At 37.0% G+C, this 21,404-nt stretch overlaps 1 protein-coding gene across 2 annotated transcripts in view; it reads right to left on the bottom strand.

The window, feature by feature from the left end:
- The window catches only part of STIM2 (stromal interaction molecule 2), a 28,985-nt gene extending 8,396 nt beyond the window's left edge, over positions 1–20,589 (bottom strand). Inside the window, exons 1-4 of one of the 2 annotated variants that reach the window (XM_010576878.1) lie at positions 20,462–20,589; positions 9,143–9,257; positions 1,956–2,067; positions 1,181–1,296 (exon numbers count right to left, since the gene is read on the bottom strand). In XM_010576878.1, coding sequence (XP_010575180.1) covers positions 1,181–1,296; positions 1,956–2,067; positions 9,143–9,257; positions 20,462–20,524 — 406 coding nt within the window. In that variant the 5' untranslated portion in view covers positions 20,525–20,589. The remainder of the gene's footprint in view (positions 1–1,180; positions 1,297–1,955; positions 2,068–9,142; positions 9,258–20,461) is intronic. The other variant, XM_010576876.1, reaches the window with a different exon arrangement.
- Positions 20,590–21,404: the final 815 nt, after the last annotated feature.

Raw genomic sequence — 21,404 nt, 5'->3', positions numbered from 1 at the left:
AGCATTCTCCATACAACATAAGCAACTCTGCACTAATACAACCTACTTAATCTATACTAAAACATACATTAGATTGAGGAAAGCTTACTAAGCTTTTACAGTACATAGTCTTTATCTTTCTTTAAATGAGTTGAGAGGGCTTCCCCAATTACACTTTATCAGGCCAGTAGGAACTTCAGTTATGTTTAAGTTCTCCCCAGTCTGCACCCTCTGGAATACCCTATGCCGAGTTAAAAATACACTTGTACAAAATAAAGTAGATTTTAAAAGGGTAACTAGCTAATAGCAGTACTTTGTAAAAGCAAAAGCTGGATTGTCAAAGTATCATATCCAAGATTCACATACAGTTCTTTGTTAGTACAACTTTTATAGCCACTTGCTCCTTTCTAAAACAAACTTTCAAAAGATAGTTTCTGCTAGCATTAAAGGTATAATACAAACAAAAAGCACTTTTTTTTTCCCCCTAAAAATTCCAGCTCAGTTCTGTCAGGCTAACTCAACTCAGTCAGGCCAGCTCAAATCTGGCCTGACTTTCACAAAGCCATTTACTACTCTCCAAAATGACCACCAAGCTCTGAAAGGGCCTTGTAGTTCAGGAATATCCAACATGCAACAGATCTTTAACTGTGTACAAGCAAGCATGCAGACCATTGGTGATGTGGTAAGGAAGGGTCTGCATATGCTAAAATAGGTCAGATGTGGAACTCCCACATTAAATTTAACTGCACTTAAACTCAGGTCTAAACAATAGACACTAGTATTGGATTTGCACCACCATCTCCTTTCTTCTTCCTTGGGGAAGGTCATCCCCTCTCATTTCAGCATCCCAGCTTACACTGTCCAAGCTAGTTAGGAATTGAATATAACGTTAGCTATAAGTGTAATTTAAACAGTCAAAAACATTTAGAGGGCACATCTTGTGACACAAAAGGCAACATCCATCTGTCAAGTGGGGTTATACTAAAATTTCTATGTAATCTTACACACAGACATGGATCGCAGCATCTTGATAACCTTTTTCAATTCATTGCCCAGTGCCACAACACATGCAAAGCAATCCATCAGTACATCCACAAAATAAATAAGCTGTCCTACCTACAGTATCAAGTATCACTGAAAATATTCTCTGTTAAAATTCTTACAGGTAAGAGAGGAGAAAAAACTCCAAAAAGTTACTAACGTGTGAGAGGTCCAAATAAAACAACATCCAAGGCTTTAAGCTGAAGCTTCTGTCTATGGCTCCGGTCAATTATTTTCAAGTGAGATATCATGAAAGCATGTTCATTAACTGCTATCCTGTTAATGATAAAGACGAAATGTTACCTATTCCACAAGCTATATTCAAAACCAGTCTATGGAAAGAAATACATCAATAGCATTTCCCACAGTTATATAGTTAGGCGATTAGAGTGAGAGATACAATACAATGACAGCAGTGCTATAAAAAACAACATATCAGCATGTGGCAAATGAAGAACATCAAATCATTTCCTATTCTTTTCTTTCTGGAATAATCATGAAATAAATCCATTTGACATAGTTAAAGGTAGTGGTGTATTTGCAGACTTGTGACAACAACTCTCTGAAGTACATGCAATACTCAAACTTAGTAGTTATGGTCTAGAAAAGGGGTTCTGCAGATAGTTTTTGATGTATATCCCTACAATAGATTGGAAGTTGTTCAAAGAAAGTTGACTACCATAAAGAATTATGCGATCATTTATAAAAGCAAGAAACAAAACTAAGATGAAAGGAGTGGCAAGAAGCATTTATATTTTGAAATATTTTGGCAGGAAAAAATGCAGCCAGCTCTTCAAAACTGCAAGCACGCTTCTCTTTTTTTGCATTTGACCATATCTTGTTAGACGTTAGGTTCAACATAGTTGTTCCCACACACAGACTAAAGCAGCAACCTACAGGGAAGCATTTGAAACTAAGCCAGAAGAAACTTTCACCTGGGAAGTGTTGTTCCATTGACATTGCTGTCTCTAAAATTCTTTTCATATTGGGGCAGTTCAACAAATTCTGACAGCCACTGAAGAGTGTCTTCTTGAGTCCAGTTATGAACTGGAATAAAAAGTCAGTTTAGTTACCTTTAATTTTTGTAAAAATCAATAGCAAGACATAGAAGACAAGCAATAGAAAAGCAGGTTACAGTGAGCAAGAGGGTTTAGCCAAATATAATTGCAGAGAAACTAGAAGTAACATTCACCAAGGTGTTTCTGGCATTTTGCCTTTTTCATTATATGCTTCTCAGAGGAAGTTTAAGCAAATTATAAACAAACAAGCATGGAACCAATAGAAACATTTCTTTATTAAAAATTCCACAGAATAATTTAGTGTTTTGCTTTAGTTTAAATCAGGACAGCATCTTGTGACTGTTATCTACTTAAACTGATCTCAGCCTCAATCCTTTTGTCCTTGCTACCCTTGCAGAACTAAACACGTCAGCAGGTGTTGTAGCCTTTTAAGGCAATGTACCAAGATCTTTCCCAGGGTGATGCCTTAAGAACTTGTTTTCACAAGAATCTTCATAGAAGCTCATGCCTACTAACCACAAAATGGGAGCAGAGAAGAGAGGAGATTTTCAGTATTTTCATTCAGACAGAAGAAATTTAACAAGAAAACAATTAAATTTCTCTCAAATATGCCCCAACCAGCTGTATTACATGCAATAATCTTCCCACTAAGAAAAATTATTTAAAATAAACACATGTAGAGAATAATTAACAATTTTCCTGTATAACAGCAACAGTCTATATAAACTTTCATAGCTACCCGTGCTCTAAGAAAATAAGGAATTACTACCCATAGATTTTACAAAAAAAACAAACAAAAAAATCACATTTCTGGCCCTTACAGGCCAGCTGCTACAGCTTACAGCTTCACACTGACAAAGTTGAAGTGAAATTGTTCTCTCCATTTATGAAGTCTGCAGAATTTTGTTTGTACATGAAAGAAATAAAGCAACAGCCTCCTTCTGGACAGATATACCTTTGCATGAACAATTCACACACACACACACAACCCCCCCCCAGCCTTTAAACATTTCTCTATCTAAAACTACTTGCGTGTATGTGACAATGCTGGTCAGAGATTTCTTTAGCAACCTTATCACAAGGACACATTCGCAGTGGTGAATTCTGACAAAGACCCTTTAGAAAGAGCTGCTGAAAGCTTGATAGGTAAGCTGCAGGAAACGGAATTTTTTATGAGTTCAAATTCATATTTCAGTTCACACTGAAACTGAAATAAGGACTTCTAGGTCTCTTGTCTACACTAGCGTAGCTGAAAAATAAGCTTACACATTTCAGATTTTCATCCTTCTAGATAACCGGAGACAGAACACATTTCACAGACCCACTTACAGCTTTAAAAAATAAACTCACAGTACAAACCACTTGTATTCCACCCGTATGAATGGCTACACCTCCTTCCCAGCACGCTGTCCCATTTCTTCCTCTGCTTTTCAGCCACAAACTGTTTTCCAGGTATTGATCTTGCCACAGACTCAGTTTTATCATACTACTCTAAGTTTTTACGCAAAATGTCTGGGCTCTATTTGTAAACAGATCATTTTCATGCTGCAAAGACTCTTAACTGTTTTGTGAAAAATAAGTGATCAGATTTACAAGTCATTCTAATCATCTCAAAAGGGTGGCAAGATCATCCAGAAAAATATCACCTTAACTGCATTTCAGAAATATGTCCATAAACTGGTCCAAAGCAAAAGCATTGTTTTTATGTGACATAGGAAGAAAGTCACCTAAAATAGCTACTACACACTACAGACTTTATTACTGACAGTACAGAACATGCAATTTCGGAAGCCACACAATTCACTGAATTTATAAATTGAGGGGGAGAAAGAAAAGAAAAAAAAAGAACATTGAGAATTTTCACTTCTACTGTTGAAAGTATTTTGCAGTCACACTCTCTGTCAAATTTTATGTAAATTTGTACTTTTTTATACTTCAGTAGTAATTTTAAACATATTATCATGTTAACAAAGGAGGTACATATTGAAGTTGTTTACAGCAGAGCCAATCAAGTCTCTTCTACTGGTTAGACTGGTGTGATGTTTCCTTCATAGAATATCACAGAAATTTCCCCAAACAAACCAGTTATATTTAGGAAAAAACACTGTGCTATTTCTTATCTATGACTGTATCAGATACTTCCATTAGTACAGAAACTGTGAAAAGAAGCAACTGAAGTCTATCCTGAACTAGAATCAGAACTTGTCCTTTCTGTATTCTTACACTGACAGTAACTTTCATGTAAACAGGTAACAATTACCTTTCGGTGTTTGTTGTGTCCTTTGAAAGGACCACTTGCCATTGAAGCTAAGCATAATCAATATATACAGTCAAGTCTTATTCTGGCATTTCATGGTCTGAATCTCTGCCCATGCACATATTTCACAAGAAATCTAGATTTATTATGTAAACTAATTCTGGATTAGTGGAATTCCAGTGTCAGTGCCTGCAAATCCCCAACTTTTCCAGGTGGAACCAGACCCTAAACTACCCTGTCCTCCCTTTCCTACAGCATCACAGTGGAGCCCTGGAATATTGATTTATATTAGTGAAAACATTCAGACTGTTTCTTTGTGTTGATATCTTCTATATGCTATATATTGGTAAGATGCATTGCTTAACTTGTCTCCAATAAGACCTTATGACCAACATATATGTTTATTCTACAGCAGCATACAGTACTGAGAAGCAAACTAGCCTTTCTTCAGCAGAAGCAGTTATAGCCTACTGAAATATTACACAAGACAAGTGATATACACCAGGTGTACTGAAAAGCAAGCAGGCCAGCTGAAATTCATCTCGATCAGCATTGCCAATCAGCATGTGCAAGCTCCTACTAATTAACTGAGGTTGTAACTTTTCCTTATTTTAATCACCCCAAAAGAATACAGTGCTTCAGACAGTGGAGTAGCAACTGAGAATTACTTTAAGTTAAATGCATATAGTATTAAGGAGTAACCATAACATCCTTCCCTCACATGTATTTTCACAAATAGATATCTTGAGAGAGAGAGGATGTCAGCAACATGCCTTGGGCAGGCAGGTGTAGAAGCCACAGTGTTTATACCCCAGTGCAGCACTCAAGTCTCTAGACTTGCATCAGCTGTTCTATTTCAGATCATAAGTTGGGGGGGAGGGGGTGTACTTTTTTGTTGTTGTTGTTGTTAAACTGCTATTACAACATGCCTGGAGGTAGCTGAAGACAGCAGAAGTAGCTTCAAATTGGCCCTATATGAAAGTTGCTCCTTGCTAAGCCACATTAATGGCTGATTAGAAGATCAGGCTATGTATCATTTTTTCATGTTAAATTTGTACACTGCTTCAGGGCAGGGAGGCACGAAGTAAAACAACATTACACGGTCAGCCTCAGTACTCCTATGGGCTTCCTACTCCTTTCAGAAATCAAATTACATTCAATAAGAGTATTTCATGGCAAGGAGTGAATGACAGCAATATATTAGGCTTAAAGTTGAGAACAGGCTGACCAGGGAATACAGAAAAAACACAAGATTGTTCTGTATCAAGCACACACAAGGATTCATAAGTTAGTTTTGTTTTAGCAGGACCTTCAGCAGCAACATCAGCATGAAATATGCTGCCACCAGTAGGTGTTTAAATAGCATGAAAAAGCAAAAGAGAGGAGTAACCCTGACTATCTTTTCAACAGTTTAAGATTACAACTCTTGTTTCCTCTCACGCAGAAGGGCCAGTCTGCAGCACTGTACTGGTCTTGCCTGGAACAGCATGCAGCATTATGTAACTCATCCTTAGCCAAGCGCTGCTGGCATGTATTTCCAATATCCGGATTTTTAAAACCTGAGACAGCAAATGATTAAGAAAGTGCGAGGCGACCATAACATCTTTGAGGTATGCAGTTTAGTCCCACTTGCTGCAAGAAGACTTGTGCAACATTACCTCAGAACACAACAGATGATCTCACCTACAAACATAAAGCCATTTTTTACCTTCTTCCCCTAATAAATAAGGTACCACACTTCAGGTCACCTTCTACTTTCCACAAAGAAGGAAAAAGAGTTAAAAAAAAAAAATACACAAGGCAGGGGAGAAGCTTTTTTGTATTATAGGGCAGTCTACAGGATATACTATACATTAAAGGTCAAATATGCCATAACAGTAGAGAAAAACTACTTTTTTTTAAGGCAGTTCGTAAAAACTAGTTTTGGTATGACTCAGGTTAGCCTGACAATAGTAAAGCATTCATGAACACCAGGTTTGACCAATACGGTTTTACTTTGCTACAAAATCAAGTCCCAAGGGACAATGCTACATCACAGAGAATGCAGCACCCTACCTATTCACCAAGACAGGTCAGAGAATTACCCAGTTGAAGACCCAGCTGCACTGATTTTACAGACTCCCTTACTATTGAGACTAAATACCTACACACCTCTCTTCAGACAGCAAATTGATATGATCTCAGCCCATTAGAGGGGCAAAAAAAAAAGAGAAGACAGACACCCTTGAGACACAGAACTTTCAAAGATAATTGTACAAAGACTAGTATTCAGACATCAAAACAAATGTTCATCTGTCCCCTTTACTGCACTCACAACTACCACTTCTTCAAGGCCCTTGTAAAAAAAATACTGAAGATGCACCTTGGATTTTAACCCAACAATAACTTGACTAAGCTTGACTTTAGAATAGCTGAAAGGCTCTGTAGGTGTATAAATACTGCTTAGTTAAAAAGGAGACAGTCAAAGCAAATACCATACAACAAGCATATACTGGCATTTAAAGAACAGGCACACACAATAATAGAAGCCTGAGGACTTTCAGAAAGCAATGTTTTTCTATGCTTTAAACACCTATGCTAGTTCCTAGCCATTCCTCTAAATGGAGCTCTCTGTAGAATTAGATGATGATATTAAAAAATTTAAAAGATCGCAAAAAGTGTAAGTAACATCAATTAAACTAAATTGACAGTCTTGTTTTGTACTAACATTGAAACTGTGTGGCAACACAGCAACAATAGGCTAGATGCTGATTTAAGCTAAGATATGATTCCTTCCATGAAGGTAAAACCTACAGCAGCCTTGAAATTCCTTTTAATTTGCACCAGTACAGACAATGCCTTAAGTATTCTGCACCAGGTAGAGATACCAAAAGCCTGCCAAGTGCCAGAAATATTAAAAAGCAATATTCTGAAGCTGCTTCTCTTATTTTATTAGGCAATATTCAAACCTTTGAATGGAGCCAATCCTCAGGGTTCCATTCACTGTACAAGATTCTGCTCAAGCAACTACTTAAAAATAACCTCTTTTTCTTAATCCTAAAAGGAGACAAACAGCAATAACACACTTACTATACCATAAACCGTGTTTTCAATTTCTTCCCTCAAATCTCATCTGTCCACATCACCAATATCTTAAACTGAAAGCAACTTTAAGCTATTTGACAAATACTTAAGGCAAACAAGCAAGCTTTATGGGAAGGAATGGGCAATTCTACTCAGCATAAACTAAGCAGCAATAAATCCAGAAGACATTTCTGCATAAGCGCTAATGGGCACTGTCAAGGGCACTATTTAGAGCTTGTAATTCTCATGCAGATACCTCAACAGACTACTTAACAAAGTTTCAAATTACTGATACCATCATTTACACTACCTTCCACCCTCTTGTTTAATGCTGTCAAATTGCATTAAACTGGCACTATAAGCTAGCAGCACATAAGAAAAAAAATAAAGCAAAATTCCTAAAAAGTCTAGTAAGGAAAAACAGTATTTTCCATGTTAACTAATAGTAAATGAAAGTAGTTTATTCTTTGAGGGGCTTCATGCTTTCTAACAGTCACCAGACGACTGTTAACACCACTTGGGAGTCTCACTCTAAGGGCCTTCCCTGTGGTGCAACTTCAGTTTCCTCAACAGGGTGCACTGTAAAGCCATTATAAGCAGACACAATAAGACCAGACATTCCTCTCAAAATCTTTTTAGTCTTACTCACACTGCTCACAACATTCAAGAAACCTGGAACAAAGATATACACAACAGACAAATGAGATACTTCTGATACCACTATAGCCCAAATTTTTGAAGAGTTACTTAGAGGAACAACTGTAGGAAGATAATTTTCTCTGTTAATTTAGTTGCAATACTTTCATTGAACGAGATCTTTAGTGAATAAGTATTTACAGAATATTTGAAGAGATGAGGCTAAAAATCACTGGTTAAAACGTACATACTTACTACACAGCAAACATTTAACCAATGTATTACTTCAGACTGCACTTATATGACTTCCTACATTAGCAGAATGAACCAATGGTGTGTTCCTAGTTTCACTCCTCTTTTGTTCCTACTTTTAGCTGTTTGACTAATACCAACTTCTAGATCTCTATATGCTCACCATTAGCACAACACTTTCTGAATGGTGTGGAAAAAAATCCCAAAAGTTAACTATTTTTCTCCTAACAACTCTAACATTCCAGACCTCTAGGAATTTCGTTTTTAATCACTACATCCTGGAACATAGTTGGCAATAAACACTGTACTGCTTATTAAGTACTGTCTTTTGATATTTGGAATATTTGGCTCAACTTATTTATTTCATTCAAATCAAAGTGGGGGAGCAATGGCGGTGTTGGGTTGTCAGTCCATTTCCCTGTATCCCAAGTTTAAAAAGATATTACAAAATGCTTTGGACTACGAATTCTAGCTCTTTGTAGCCCAAAGAAAATTTACATCAAAGTGGAAGCACAGTGGACTTTCCACTTACTACAATGTATAATAAATGTTTAAAAATAGCTTGACAGCAATTGTTAGGGCTTACTAAATTAAAAATATGCTTATCTGGAATTCAGCACTTGCAACAGCCACCTTCATAAATTACAACCTCATATGGATGAGTGTGTAAGCTAGCTTAGTTTACTTACAACACACCCAGCACTCAAGAGGAAATTAACACTAGCTGGACTGAATGAGTTTTTAGTCAGGTTTACATATGCCTATAAATAACAGTACCAAAACAGATTCATGAATATTCTTTACGAGGTCATCCATTTACTACTCTAAACTCCTTGGTGGAAAAATTGTTGAATTATGTCCATTTCAATAACCACAGCTGTTCCTCTTTACCTACCTTCAGACGTTTTCCAGCGTTTCCACAGATCTTCAATGGTGATATGTTTGTCTTCTCTGTGCAGGTGACTATGTTTATTAGAGGCATCCTTGTAGTGCATATCTTCCCTTAGAAACTGAAGAAAAGGGAAAAACATCATCTTCAGTGCCAAAATAACAACTTCTAAACAGAAACTACAAGGAAATTGGGCAGAGGAGAATCTTTACCATCTCTTCCCCATGCAAGCAGCACACAACTCATGTAAGTTGACTACATCAAAGACTCAGAAAGCAAGTTAAACACTCTTACAGGATTTTATTTTCACAATGATAAAACCCTAGAAAAACTGAAGGAGCAGTTGCTAGTATACTAGGTTTAACAACATTATTAGTACGCCTTAGATTTACAGTGATTACAAGAATGCACCACACGTCACACTGCATACTTCTCTATTCTGAAGACGTTTAACCAACTTCACCTACTTGAAGATAAGACCATGTAAGATTTGAAAACGTGCCAGTCCTTTATGGATTAGTAATACCTGAATCCTGCTATACCAGTTAAACGCAACTGTTTGAGGGATGAGAGAAAGGTATTGACTAAGTATTACTAAAGTCATTTGATTAGACAACAAAAATGTTACTTCTATTTCATCAAATTAAAAAACAGAATTCATCTCAGGGTCAATTTCCCTCTTGCTAATCATTCCTCAGTGGTTACACTCCAAGCACAGAAGCATTACACAAAGCTGTTTCATTCTCAGTAATTAATGGAAAGCCTATGTCAAAATACAACACCTTGCCTTTTAGTAAACATGATGAAAAGGAAGATCCTGCAATCACGTCACTTATAGCAGTGTTGTATCAGTATTTCAATGAGTCACTACAAATGGGTTCTCCAAATACATACAAGAAAAAAAAGCATGGAACTGTAAAACCCATTTTATTTTCATTTCACACAGGCCTAGAAAAGTTGGAATACTGGTTAGCAAACCAACTCCCATTAACAGTGGAAACCTTCCATAGTTATCAGTCCCTAAAAGCACAGCATGAGCAGTCTCTGTGGGTGGAGACCTTAGTACTAGTGCCAGAAAACTAACATGAGCTAAGTAATCTTCCACAGTAGATTGCTCGCTTTCTTCAGTTCCTGAAGGATAAAGCCGCTCAAACTAAAACAGCTATAGATAGTCATGACAGCTAACTCAAAAAACAGCTTTTTATGTAGCTGGTTGTATGTCATCACCACTTCAAGCAGAGGTGAGGAAGACAACCAAGCTAGCGATGCACTGCAAAGATCCCACTTCTTAAAATTTACTCCTAGTAGTAACTTATCTGCAGAGCTTCCCACATAGGCACCATTCCTAACAAATCTACAGATTATGTCATTCAAGAGACTGCAGGAGAAAGTAGTCAATGTTCAACCATAATATTTACTCTTAATAAAAAGAGACAGTGTATAATAGCAGAAATATGCAAGGGAGAACTAACATTTATCAATTTCCCCTTACTAAAAACTTCATTCTTACCAGGAAGAAAGGGAATCTAAAAATATGGGAAGGTATCCAAGTTTCTCCTCTAACTGTTAGACTTGGGATAAAGTACTAGTTGCCTTCCCTAATCCGATCATAAAGCTATACATGTCTTTTGGTTCCAAATACAGATTGGATGCAAACTCTCTCTCATTCATCTACCACTTTGAAACTTTTTTGATTGTCAGATATTAGCTTTCTAAAGCCTTTTGATTGCTAAAACAGTTCCATTTAGACCATACAAACTGCACAAGCATTTTTAACTCCTCTTCCCTATGTATATTAAAGGGCATAAATACAGATATATCTACACACGTGTATATACATGAGAAATATAGGAGAAATTTATGAAATATGTGAGAACAATTGAAAATAGCAGCCTGTTGGGGCAGAGGCAATTACAGGACTTCTGAAACACCATGGACCAGCAACTGTAAAAAGGGACAATAAGCACAGAAAAGGACTGATTGCTGTAACTATATGCAAACATAAAAACATCTGCAGTATAACACCTCTGTTGCATATTCCATAGACCCAAGTGTGAACTCTGAGTACTTCCCAAATTGGCACAACTGCCATGAAGCTGGCAATTTCCACAGCTAACATGCAACGTGCAAAGGCGTATTGTCTCATTCATTCCCACTCCATGTTTATTAAAGGGTAAACTGAAGAAAAGGAATCAAACAGTAAGAAAACAAAAAATCTTCTTATTCACTAATGTCTCTGAGCCCTTCCAGATTAAAGTACAGTCTCACAGCTGGAGCAGCAGGAAAAAACTGATGTTTGCCCACCTCACCTTTCCCCTTCAGACTGCAAATACCTACTGTCAACTACTGTCCCCAGCATGTCTTTTGGAAACTTGTGAAAAATGTACTAAAAAGCCAGCAAAAAATGTATTATTGGTCCCTCCCTGTAAAGACCATCTCCCTTCATATGGGGGTTAATGTACACGTTAACACTCTTCACACTTCTAGCAATTGATGATGCACTGCCCTTGGAGATTCCAAATGTCAGGCATGGACATTTGTTTTAAAAACAAACATTGTAGGCTGATCACACTTCTGAAGAGGAGCAGAATGGAATATATGCTGTATGTAAAGGTTTCAGCATACTTTGGATCTCCTCAGCTAAAACTCATACCTCAGATCAGTTTTATTCGTAAGAAACAAACTTGCTTCTATCTGTACTGCTAGTTGTCAGCAACCGTTGTAAAATACTTTACTTAAGGACATTTGACCAGTTACAGGTGCTGTCAAGGAAAATGTGAATGGCTGTTAACAATATTACATAGAGGGTTAGGAATAAAGAGAAGGAAGATGCCAACTGGTAAGCAGAAAAGCTTCAAGGTGTTACATCTCATGCCAAAGCACTATAAAGGTACTATAAGAAAGCGTTCTGATTTAAAAAATGGGACAGACACAGGTTACTTTAACACCCAGATAAGCAATGCAAACAACAGTTTATGGAAAACTTGCAGCATTTCATGTCGTTCTGCTATGGAGCCCGCAGAGGGAGCAAGAGTTAACGTATGAATCCAGGTTCTCAACACACTGCTGGAACACAACCAGCTATGCTAACAAATTGAGATAAAAAATAAAAAGCCTGATTTCAAATTTCATCACAAATACAGAAAATAAATCCAAGTTCAAAGCACAAGATTTCCCGGGAGAAGATGGCAACAGTGGAAAAGATCTGATTTATACTAAGAGACTGTTTAGAGTATTTGACTAAGTCCCTTTTTTAAAAAGGGACTGTCAACACACACACTTTGTAAGCAGTCTGCATTTCTAAACAGTATGCAGTTACTCCTCAGGGGGAGAGTTTATGCATTTATGAGAATTTCTTCAAGGAAAAAAAAAAAAAAAAGAGCCCCTCTTCTGCTGTTCAATCCTACCCATATTGCTCCCAGATCCTGTGAGAATAACCACAATGACTTCCATCCAGTGTTAGAGAACCTTGTTGAGGTCACAACCCTAAAGTTACAGTGTGCATAGCTAGAAAGAGGCAGTCACATTTCAAAGAATGAATGTATTTACTAATGAAGAGATATATGACATCAAACTTCTTTCTTTTGTTTAAAAGATCTTTGTTTCAAAAGTGGCCTAATATGGAAGTTCTCCTTTAAGAAAAGGAATTGTGTTCTAAATTGAAGAAAGCCATAAAAACAGAACAAATCTGGTAAAAAGAGAGGATTTTTCTGTTCCTTGTCATGGCAGCTAATCTCTCTTCTGTTGCCCTGGTCATTAAGTATACAAAGAAAAGGTTAGAAAAATAACTCTAAATAGGGAGGTTAAAAGAATAAACTCTAATAAAAAACATCTAAGGATTATCTTAGCCAACATAATTACTCAAGAGAGAGAAGGCCTTTTTAAGAGTACAAAGTTCAAACCAGGAAAGCAGCAGATAAGTTACCTAAAAACTCTGTGGGAAATAAAAAAATCATTTGTCAAAGTAGTTACTTCAAAAACAAGTAAAGAGTAAAAAAAATACCACACCTAGACTTGAAATTGGAGTTTTGATCCCAAAAGTACCATAACAACTGTGCCTCTACAAAGATTCACATCCCAAAGACCAAGGTTCAGCAGTGTAATAGGTGGAGAGGAAACTTTCTCCTCCCTGGAGGCGACAGGACTTGTGGAGCCTTGGAGAAGAGTTACAAGGCCTGGTACACCACAACCTTCCTCCTTCTTCAGAAAGCCTTTAGTACCGTAACATTCACCAAAATCCAGTCAACTCATAATCAAAAACTAACCTGAAGCGAGAACCACCAAAAGACCAACTCCAACCCTTACAAAAGGGGGAAAAACGACACACTAATACCCAATACCTGTTTGACATGGAGATAGCACTTATAAACCAAAGCCACATGCAACAATACAAAAAGTTAAAATATGTTAAAATATGGACATTGTAAGAGATGCTTGCTCCTTGAAGAGCAAATGAAAAATTGCATACTTTTGCAAATGCCAGTTGAAAAGTAAAATTAACCACACTCACTAACTGCAGAAGGTAGTACTCATGTGCTATGTTTATATTTTGTTCTGGGTGAAGACTCAAGTTTATGATTTTCAGTTTCACCAACCTAAAATAGACTCTCTAACTGACAAGTTTACTTTAAGAGCAATTAGTGGCTAAGTGTTACTGTCTTCCTTGAGCACCTATTCCTTAAACAGTGTTATCTCCTTCAGTTTTATTCTTTCAAAAAAAAAAATCTGCAAAAGTTGCAACTTCAGTTCTCCTATAATCCTAGCTCCAGATACAGCTGGTCACTGTTAGCCTTTTAGTACATTCCCTCCTGTCTACCGCTACCAGACTCGTTGCAGCTACTGCAATGTGTCGCATTTATTTGACTAAGTTATGACGGCAAGTGTGCTTTTTAAAGGCAACATACTACGATTCAGGTATGACAGAGTTCACAACTACCTAACCTGTAGAAACGGCTTCTACAGATGTTACACTGTAAAATAAGAAAATTCATTTAAGCATAATAAAAACATTAGTAGGAAAATGTAGGACATAGCCATGAAAGTGTTACCGAGTATATTTTAAGTAATCTACAAATTCTATTGAAAAAAGATTACCGCAGCTCAAAACAAAATTGTAGCTACTACTACTGGATATACTTCTAGTGCAAAGCAAACTTTGCAATCTCTTCAAAGCCAAGTTAGAAGCAGGCATTTCATTGTAACAGGACTAAATGCCTGCAGTGCTGCACAAACAGGTGCAGAGAGCTACATATTAGCTTAAGTACCTCCAAGGAGGCAAGGCATGAGGTACAGCTGATCCAAATCACATTGGAACAGGTTTCTATGCAACTGTACCCATGATAACACAGGCTGCCTCTCTACAGGACTCTTTGCAGAGGCACAGCTGTAGACTAACATGGTCATAATGTTTTCAGGCAAGACCTGACTTCTACCTATCCTGCTCTGAAAAAGCCAGACTGGGTAGACATGCTCAGAGTTGCTCAAAATACTTCAGGAGGCTAAAAGACACTCTGCCTGGGGACAAATACATTAGCAGTTGAATGATAAAATTCAATGCAAAAAAGACCTCTATTAACAGATCTACAATGAACTAAGGGAATCAAAGTAACCCAATAGCTTGGGGGGGAAAGGGTTGCTATACTGGTTAGGAAGCTCAAAATACCCGTTTGAAAGATCCGTGTTCGAAACACAATGTTCTTGCACAGTGAGATGAAAAACACACTCAGAGACATCCCAGTATTATGCAAAACAGTTATGTTTTCAGTTTCTGAACCACCGCAGCAGGTATTCTCTATCATGCAGAATTTTGCCTAACCAGCTAACACTGAAGTATAAACTAGTTTACGGAAATAACACCAGTTTAAGGACCTTTATTATACAAATGATGAAGATGAAACCAGAATACTACAGAAACTTTAAAGGACATTTAACATCTTGCTGAGTGTACATTTGCAGACAACAAAATGAAGCAAGAGCTCAGTCCATAGCAGAACCTCTGCCGACTGGAATTGTAACACCTGGGGTAGGCTCCTGAAGTTTAACAAGGCCACAAGATGCACTAAACGGAGACCAAGCTTATGAACTATGTCATCCTTTTTTTTAACATCTGTTCCACATAGCTGTACTTCTCCCCCACCTCCAAAATCTTCTGCTAAATCTTTACTCCCTGCAAGATGTAACAATCCAAAGGAAGAGAAATTCTGCACATAAATTCGCTTTCCTTCCAGAATACAGAAGGGCTATTCACTTAGAGTCATCCCAAGTTTAATGTTAAATTCTGAAAGTGTTTTTTCACCTTACACTTTATGCTCCTAATATCCAAAATATACATACTTAAAATGGGGGCACCACACTATCTTGGCATCTAGCTCTTCAGGATTTCCTCTCATGGAATTTCTTGCAATTCTGCCCAAAGTATTTAGTACTCACTACTGTCCAGAACAGACTATTGAAATGAATAGGTCTCTGGTCCAAACTAGTAAATCATGTTTCTTTCATTTTTTATATCCACAGACTTCTTTCACCAACTCATCTTTACACAAATTGAATAGGCAGCTCTATTTCAGCAGTAATTCAGAAAATAATTTCACATTGAAAAGTTACATGTTAAATTTCATTTCTCCAGATTCTCCTAAAATAGTCATACTAATGCATAATATTTTAATTTAGCAAGCTTGTACAATAGATTGTGATGTATAGATGCACGTACCATTTTAATTGCTAAAAGAAAGGAAGCATAAACAACCGAGAATATCACTAGCATATTAATTACATTATAATAATAAGTAATAAGAGCATGAACTGGTTCTCCTTTATTACAAAGCCTTTAATCACAAATTAGCACTAAAGGGAGGGTATACTGAAGCATATGTTTCTGAGCTTACCCCGGTTCTATAAATTATTTATTTTTAACTGAGTAGTTTACACCTGACCTCTGTATCTTCTCCATTTTTATTCCTTTCTGGATTCTTCCTTTGACTTTTTTTCTTTTTTAGACTCCACCTCTTCATCTTCTCCCAAAAAACACAGCATATTCTCTCAAAGACATTATGTTTGTTCCACCTCTCTTGGATTATTTGCATCCTGGGTGCTAATATGACCTCAAGCCCTCAAACAATAGCTTCACAGAGCCCATCCATTCAGAGATAGTCACTTCAAAGGAAGATCTTGGGCTGTCAAATAATCTGCCTGTCAAACTTATTATAGCCAAAGTGCTATATAACTATTGCTATTCCTTATCAGATCATACTAGCAACTTCTTCCGCTTTAATCACTGTATAGAAGACAATTATCCTCCCTGGTTTAGGCCACTAAAGCTAGATTCTTTTTGATTCTTGCCTCCAGACAGCATGTTGAAGTCAGGCACTTCTGCATATCAACCCTGAGGTTCCAACTACTTTGACTCTAATGTTAAAAGCCCTTCTCTAATCATTTCATGCTTTCAATACTGCAGTCTATTCCTCTCCACACAGTATTTTTTGTCTTTTTTTTTTTTTTTTTGGTGGTTTTGTGTGGGGTTTGCTGGGTTAGGTTTTTTTGTTAAGTAATTATGCAAGTGCACTCAAAAAAAACCTCAAACAAAATACCCAAGATATTAAGTGATCTATCCAAAGATCCCCACAAAGCTGTAAATTCATGCCATTAGCTTTGTGTGACATTAGGCACACAGTAAGATATTAATATTTCAAAAACATCAACTTATTCTATTTCTACAGAGAGATTCCTTGAGGAAATGACTTGATGTAGGATCTACATATAGAGGTTCTTTTGAACCAGGAAAAACCTATGTAAATAGTAAACATATAAGTCTGTCTTACTGCTTGTGCCTCTTCATCATTAAAACAAATCATGTACACGTGGTGCAACAGATGCTTCCTGAGGCAGATAGCCTCCCACAACACATGACTAAAACCTCGGTTAGTAATACACCCTCCCTTTCAGTTACCCTTTTACAGCCTACCTCTTTAAATCAGTTTAAACAATTGCAATCTTCTGTATGTTAATAATAAAGTAATAATAGCAGGAGCTAGATTTGATAGGAAAATTCATATTAGCCTGCCCTAATGGTACGTATAGTCTTTCTCCACATCCCTCCTTTTTCTTCTTCTCTGCTGTACCATACACGCTCTCTGGTTTTCACACTGTAATAGCCTACTTTACAGAAATTAGTAACTGCACAATAAAGCATACTCTACTCTAAAGTATGACACAAATTTATTACCTAAACCTTTTTTTTTTTTTCCTTTAAGTTATGCTTCTTGTTTTGAAGTGCATAATTCTATGTTGAAAATTCAGGGCAAGTATTAGAAAGTTACGTGAATCCTGAATGCAAAAAAAAAAATTTCAAACATATGAGTAGCTATGACAAAAGCTCTTTTCCCCAAGAATTTTATAATAACTAGATTTAGAAAATTATATTCTAGTGAATTTAGAAGTTCAAGCTTTTTCATCTTTATAAATCTCTTAAGTTATACCATCTAGTCTAACTTAGGTAACAGACCAAAGAATAAGGAAAAAAATATCTAACCAGCCCATGCTCAGACTAGAGCCCCTCTATCTACCTTAGAAGACTTCAACAAATCACTCATGTGTTTCTATGACTAATAAATCCTGTGCTAAAAATTTAGATCAAGTTTCCCCACATCAATTTCATCAAGGTCAAATACAAGCTTCTTTCCAGTCCACACAAGGTAAATCCAAAAGGCTTGCAGCATCAGACAATTTCTGAGGAAGTAAAAAGTTTCTTATAAAAGTTCAAGTTTTCTTGTATCCTAGAGAAACTCTTTCTCTACAGAATGATTTTCTGAGAGACTTCATTTTACAGAGGAAAAACAAACTACAACATAAAACAGGGCATGAGGAAAATTAGGAAGAATTGTAGCCTTCAGATGAAATGTCTGCAATCGCTGTTGGGAGTTCTCAACTGGATTAGCAAATTAAAATACTTAAAATACATAGTTCAACATCTTTAGCTCTTGTTACCTTCCCCTCTCAAAATAACTTATTTACAAGAACTTCCTTCCTTGGTGTAAATATACACTTGTAATTTGTAACATTGTTTTAGTGCTGATAAAACAGCAGAAAGTTAATGTACTTTGTCACATTTTTCCTGCCAAATAAAAAGCCAATGAATATCTAATCAACATACTCAATATACTGCTCTTCCAGGAGTCTTGCAAGCAAAAACCATGCAGCATGAAACAGGAAATCCATTACCCTGCTGTTAAGTAAAATCACTGTATTTCATGTAAGCTTTAATTCTAATAAAGTATTTTTTTAATTATCAGTCTTCATTCTTAATCACCCACATTCTTAATTTACCCACCGTGACAGGAAAAAAATAAATAACCTGGTTTTGAAATAGTGTATATTAGGACATATTTAGTATATATTCAGACCTACTGTAATCAGGTAATTACATAACTAAGTTGTTAAAATGTCAGATCTTTTAAGATTATGGTAAAGATCCAGTAACAGTGCTGCAACAAGAACATACAGATTACTAGTTGAACTTGCAACTACACTGCATTTCTAATTAATTTCAGGTTTGCTTTTAATGTCTTAGAAGAAAGTCCTCTATGCAAATACATATTCATCACTGATTTGCATGGAAACTATATGTAGCAAAAAGCTAATTTTGGGGGGTTTATTAAATATTTCTTCAATAATTAAAAATGAACTAGCAGAAAAAAGGGCTAGATTTCAGTCTTCTTATTTTATGCAGAGTAAGTAGTTTGAATATATAGTTTCACTCATTTCTTATTACCCCAGCTATAACAGCATCCCTCATGAACTGTTCTAATTTCAGTCATTTTAACAGGTTTTAAGAGTAGCTTCTGTTGCTTGGGTTTATCTCAACATTTCTCTGGAGCAGGAAGAAACTTAAGGTCAGATATAAAGATGGTCCACTGGATACCAGGACAGATCTTTTGAATACTACTAAAAAGTTTCCAACGCATAAATATTTCAGTATTTTCTTTTAACTTTCTTAACTTTCATGTATAACAAACGCAGCACAAGTCAAGAGAATCACACAGTGCTGAGAAGCTCCTGAGAAAGCTCATACTCCCATCACTAAAGTTTCAGTTTGCAGACTGGATTGTGCCTGTCCCAATCATTAATGGCACTAACCAAACATTCTGCAATAACAAGAGCTAGACTATTTCCAGTGCCTGAACTACCTTGCATGACACTCCCTAAGGTACAGAGCAGATTTTTCTCCTCCAAAGTTAAAAAGTACATGATTTTATTCTGGACCATTCTCTCCACTGTACTGTATTCCTTCAGAAAACTTGTATCAACCAAGCATCAATCACTGTTGATGCTGTTTGTACATAGTCACACAGAAAAGTAAGTAGCATCACATTAAACTTGACAATGATAATTCACAACTTAATTCATTCAGGGAGAACAATCTTCCCTGAGATGTTACAAAAAAGGGAAGAGAAATCAGGGCTAGATTCTTCTCCCACTCACCTCCAGTGAGAATGGGCTTCAGAACCACATGGCAATACCCTCATTTTTAGGGGACAGGAGATGAGGGGACATCTTCACTCCCCTTCCTTTCTCAAGCCTGTACCTGACAACTGCCAGAAAGCAAAAGAAGCAAGAACAATGAAACTACACGGGTATTTCCATTCTTACCCAGTAATTTTGAGAATCCCAATGGTGAAGTTCAATAAGTGCAAGGGCAAGTCCTTTGCCAGGACCACCACGAGCCTGCCTATCAAACCCATTCAAGCACAATCACAAAAATCTTCAAGGCAGGTCTGAATAACCTTCTTTAGTTCATAGGACTTAATCTACCATTAACCTACAGCAGGAGGTGCTTGCTACTTGCCTGTAAAATGTAAGCAAAAACACATAAGAAAGCTTTCTAGACTGCTGTCTATAACAGGTATTGTTGTGCACCATGAAGTGCCTGGAACAGATCTAAGGTAAACAGAAAAGCCCACCAATGCCTTAAGCAAGAAAGCCTTGGAGCAAAAAACCCTAAAATTCCAGGTGGCAGGTCACATCAACTCTTGGTCACCTCACTGCAAGCTAAACCAACACCATTTGCCTACCTCTTACACTAATCACAAAAATATCAGCTTTTATACAAGTCATATAAAACTTTCCTTTAGGCTAGAACAATGGACAACAATATTCCATTTCAGACAATTCTAGAATTCAGACTTTCCTTCCACATTTGGCTGTGGGAAGGGCTGAATTAAGAAAACCATCAATGACTACTCAAGTGCTGGAACATAAAAAGCTGCTATATAAAACGGGAAAAAAACGACAGACCTCATATATACAGAAGCGAAGGCTTTTTACTCCTACCTCATCACTTTCATCTACTTCAATACCACCATCTTTGTCATCATCCATTTGCTTATGGATCATGCGGAGAGCTTCTAGGCTGAATCGATCTTCCTCAGTAAAGCACGGTGGGCTGAGTGAACTGCAGGGATCTAAAGCGGGACGGGGAAAGAGGAGGGCAGAAAAAACAAAACACAAATATTAGCTACTGTCACCCTATGATATAAAGCTCCCAAGCAAGAGAAAGGGCTTAAGTTTCTGTACATGTACATGTACTTCACTACACATAGCCACCAGGTCATAGATGTGAAATTTAGCTGTAAAATAATAACTCTTACCAAAAAAGTGAAGGGAGGCAGGGGAGGGGGAAATCCAGGAAGGAAGCCCAAAGAATAGGCTGGAATAGTTTGACTCTTGGGATTTTTTTTTCCCACCCCTGTAACTGCTATCTCCACCTCTTCTTCTGTATATCATCCACCCTTAGAAATGTATTACTGCAACAGAAATTAAAGTCACTTTGTTTTCCAATTTCCTTTCTGAAAGCCTGGGCTAAACAGAGAGGAGTGGAGGAAGAGAAAAAGAATTATCATGTCCTACAATCATAGCTTCATAAACAAAGGGATGGTAACCACACTGCAGATCAAATTCAAAGTAGATAGTACTACTGAATGCAAAATATTCAAGGACAACTGCAAGAGAAGAAAGCACACCACAAAGAAATTTCAACTAATAATAGTACATGATATCTCAGTCCTGTATGCTCTTATCAAAAACAGCAGAGTCACTGTGGAGCAGGATTCCAGGTCAAAACCAGCACGTTTTCACTTGCATTTGTGACTGAAGCTCATGATTGGTGCAAATCTGGTGGCTCTGCTTCCACCACATCAGATTGTTATAACTCTGTTCTTCTTTCCCTTCCACAAGGCACATGCCAAACACTCCAAAATTCTATGATGCATATGAT

This window comes from Haliaeetus leucocephalus, unplaced genomic scaffold, assembly GCF_000737465.1.
Source record: "Haliaeetus leucocephalus isolate CR32 unplaced genomic scaffold, Haliaeetus_leucocephalus-4.0 Scaffold545, whole genome shotgun sequence".
Taxonomy (NCBI): Eukaryota; Metazoa; Chordata; class Aves; order Accipitriformes; family Accipitridae; genus Haliaeetus; species Haliaeetus leucocephalus.
The sequence above is the reverse complement of the archived record's forward strand: the minus strand, read 5'-3'. Positions and strand labels throughout refer to the sequence as shown.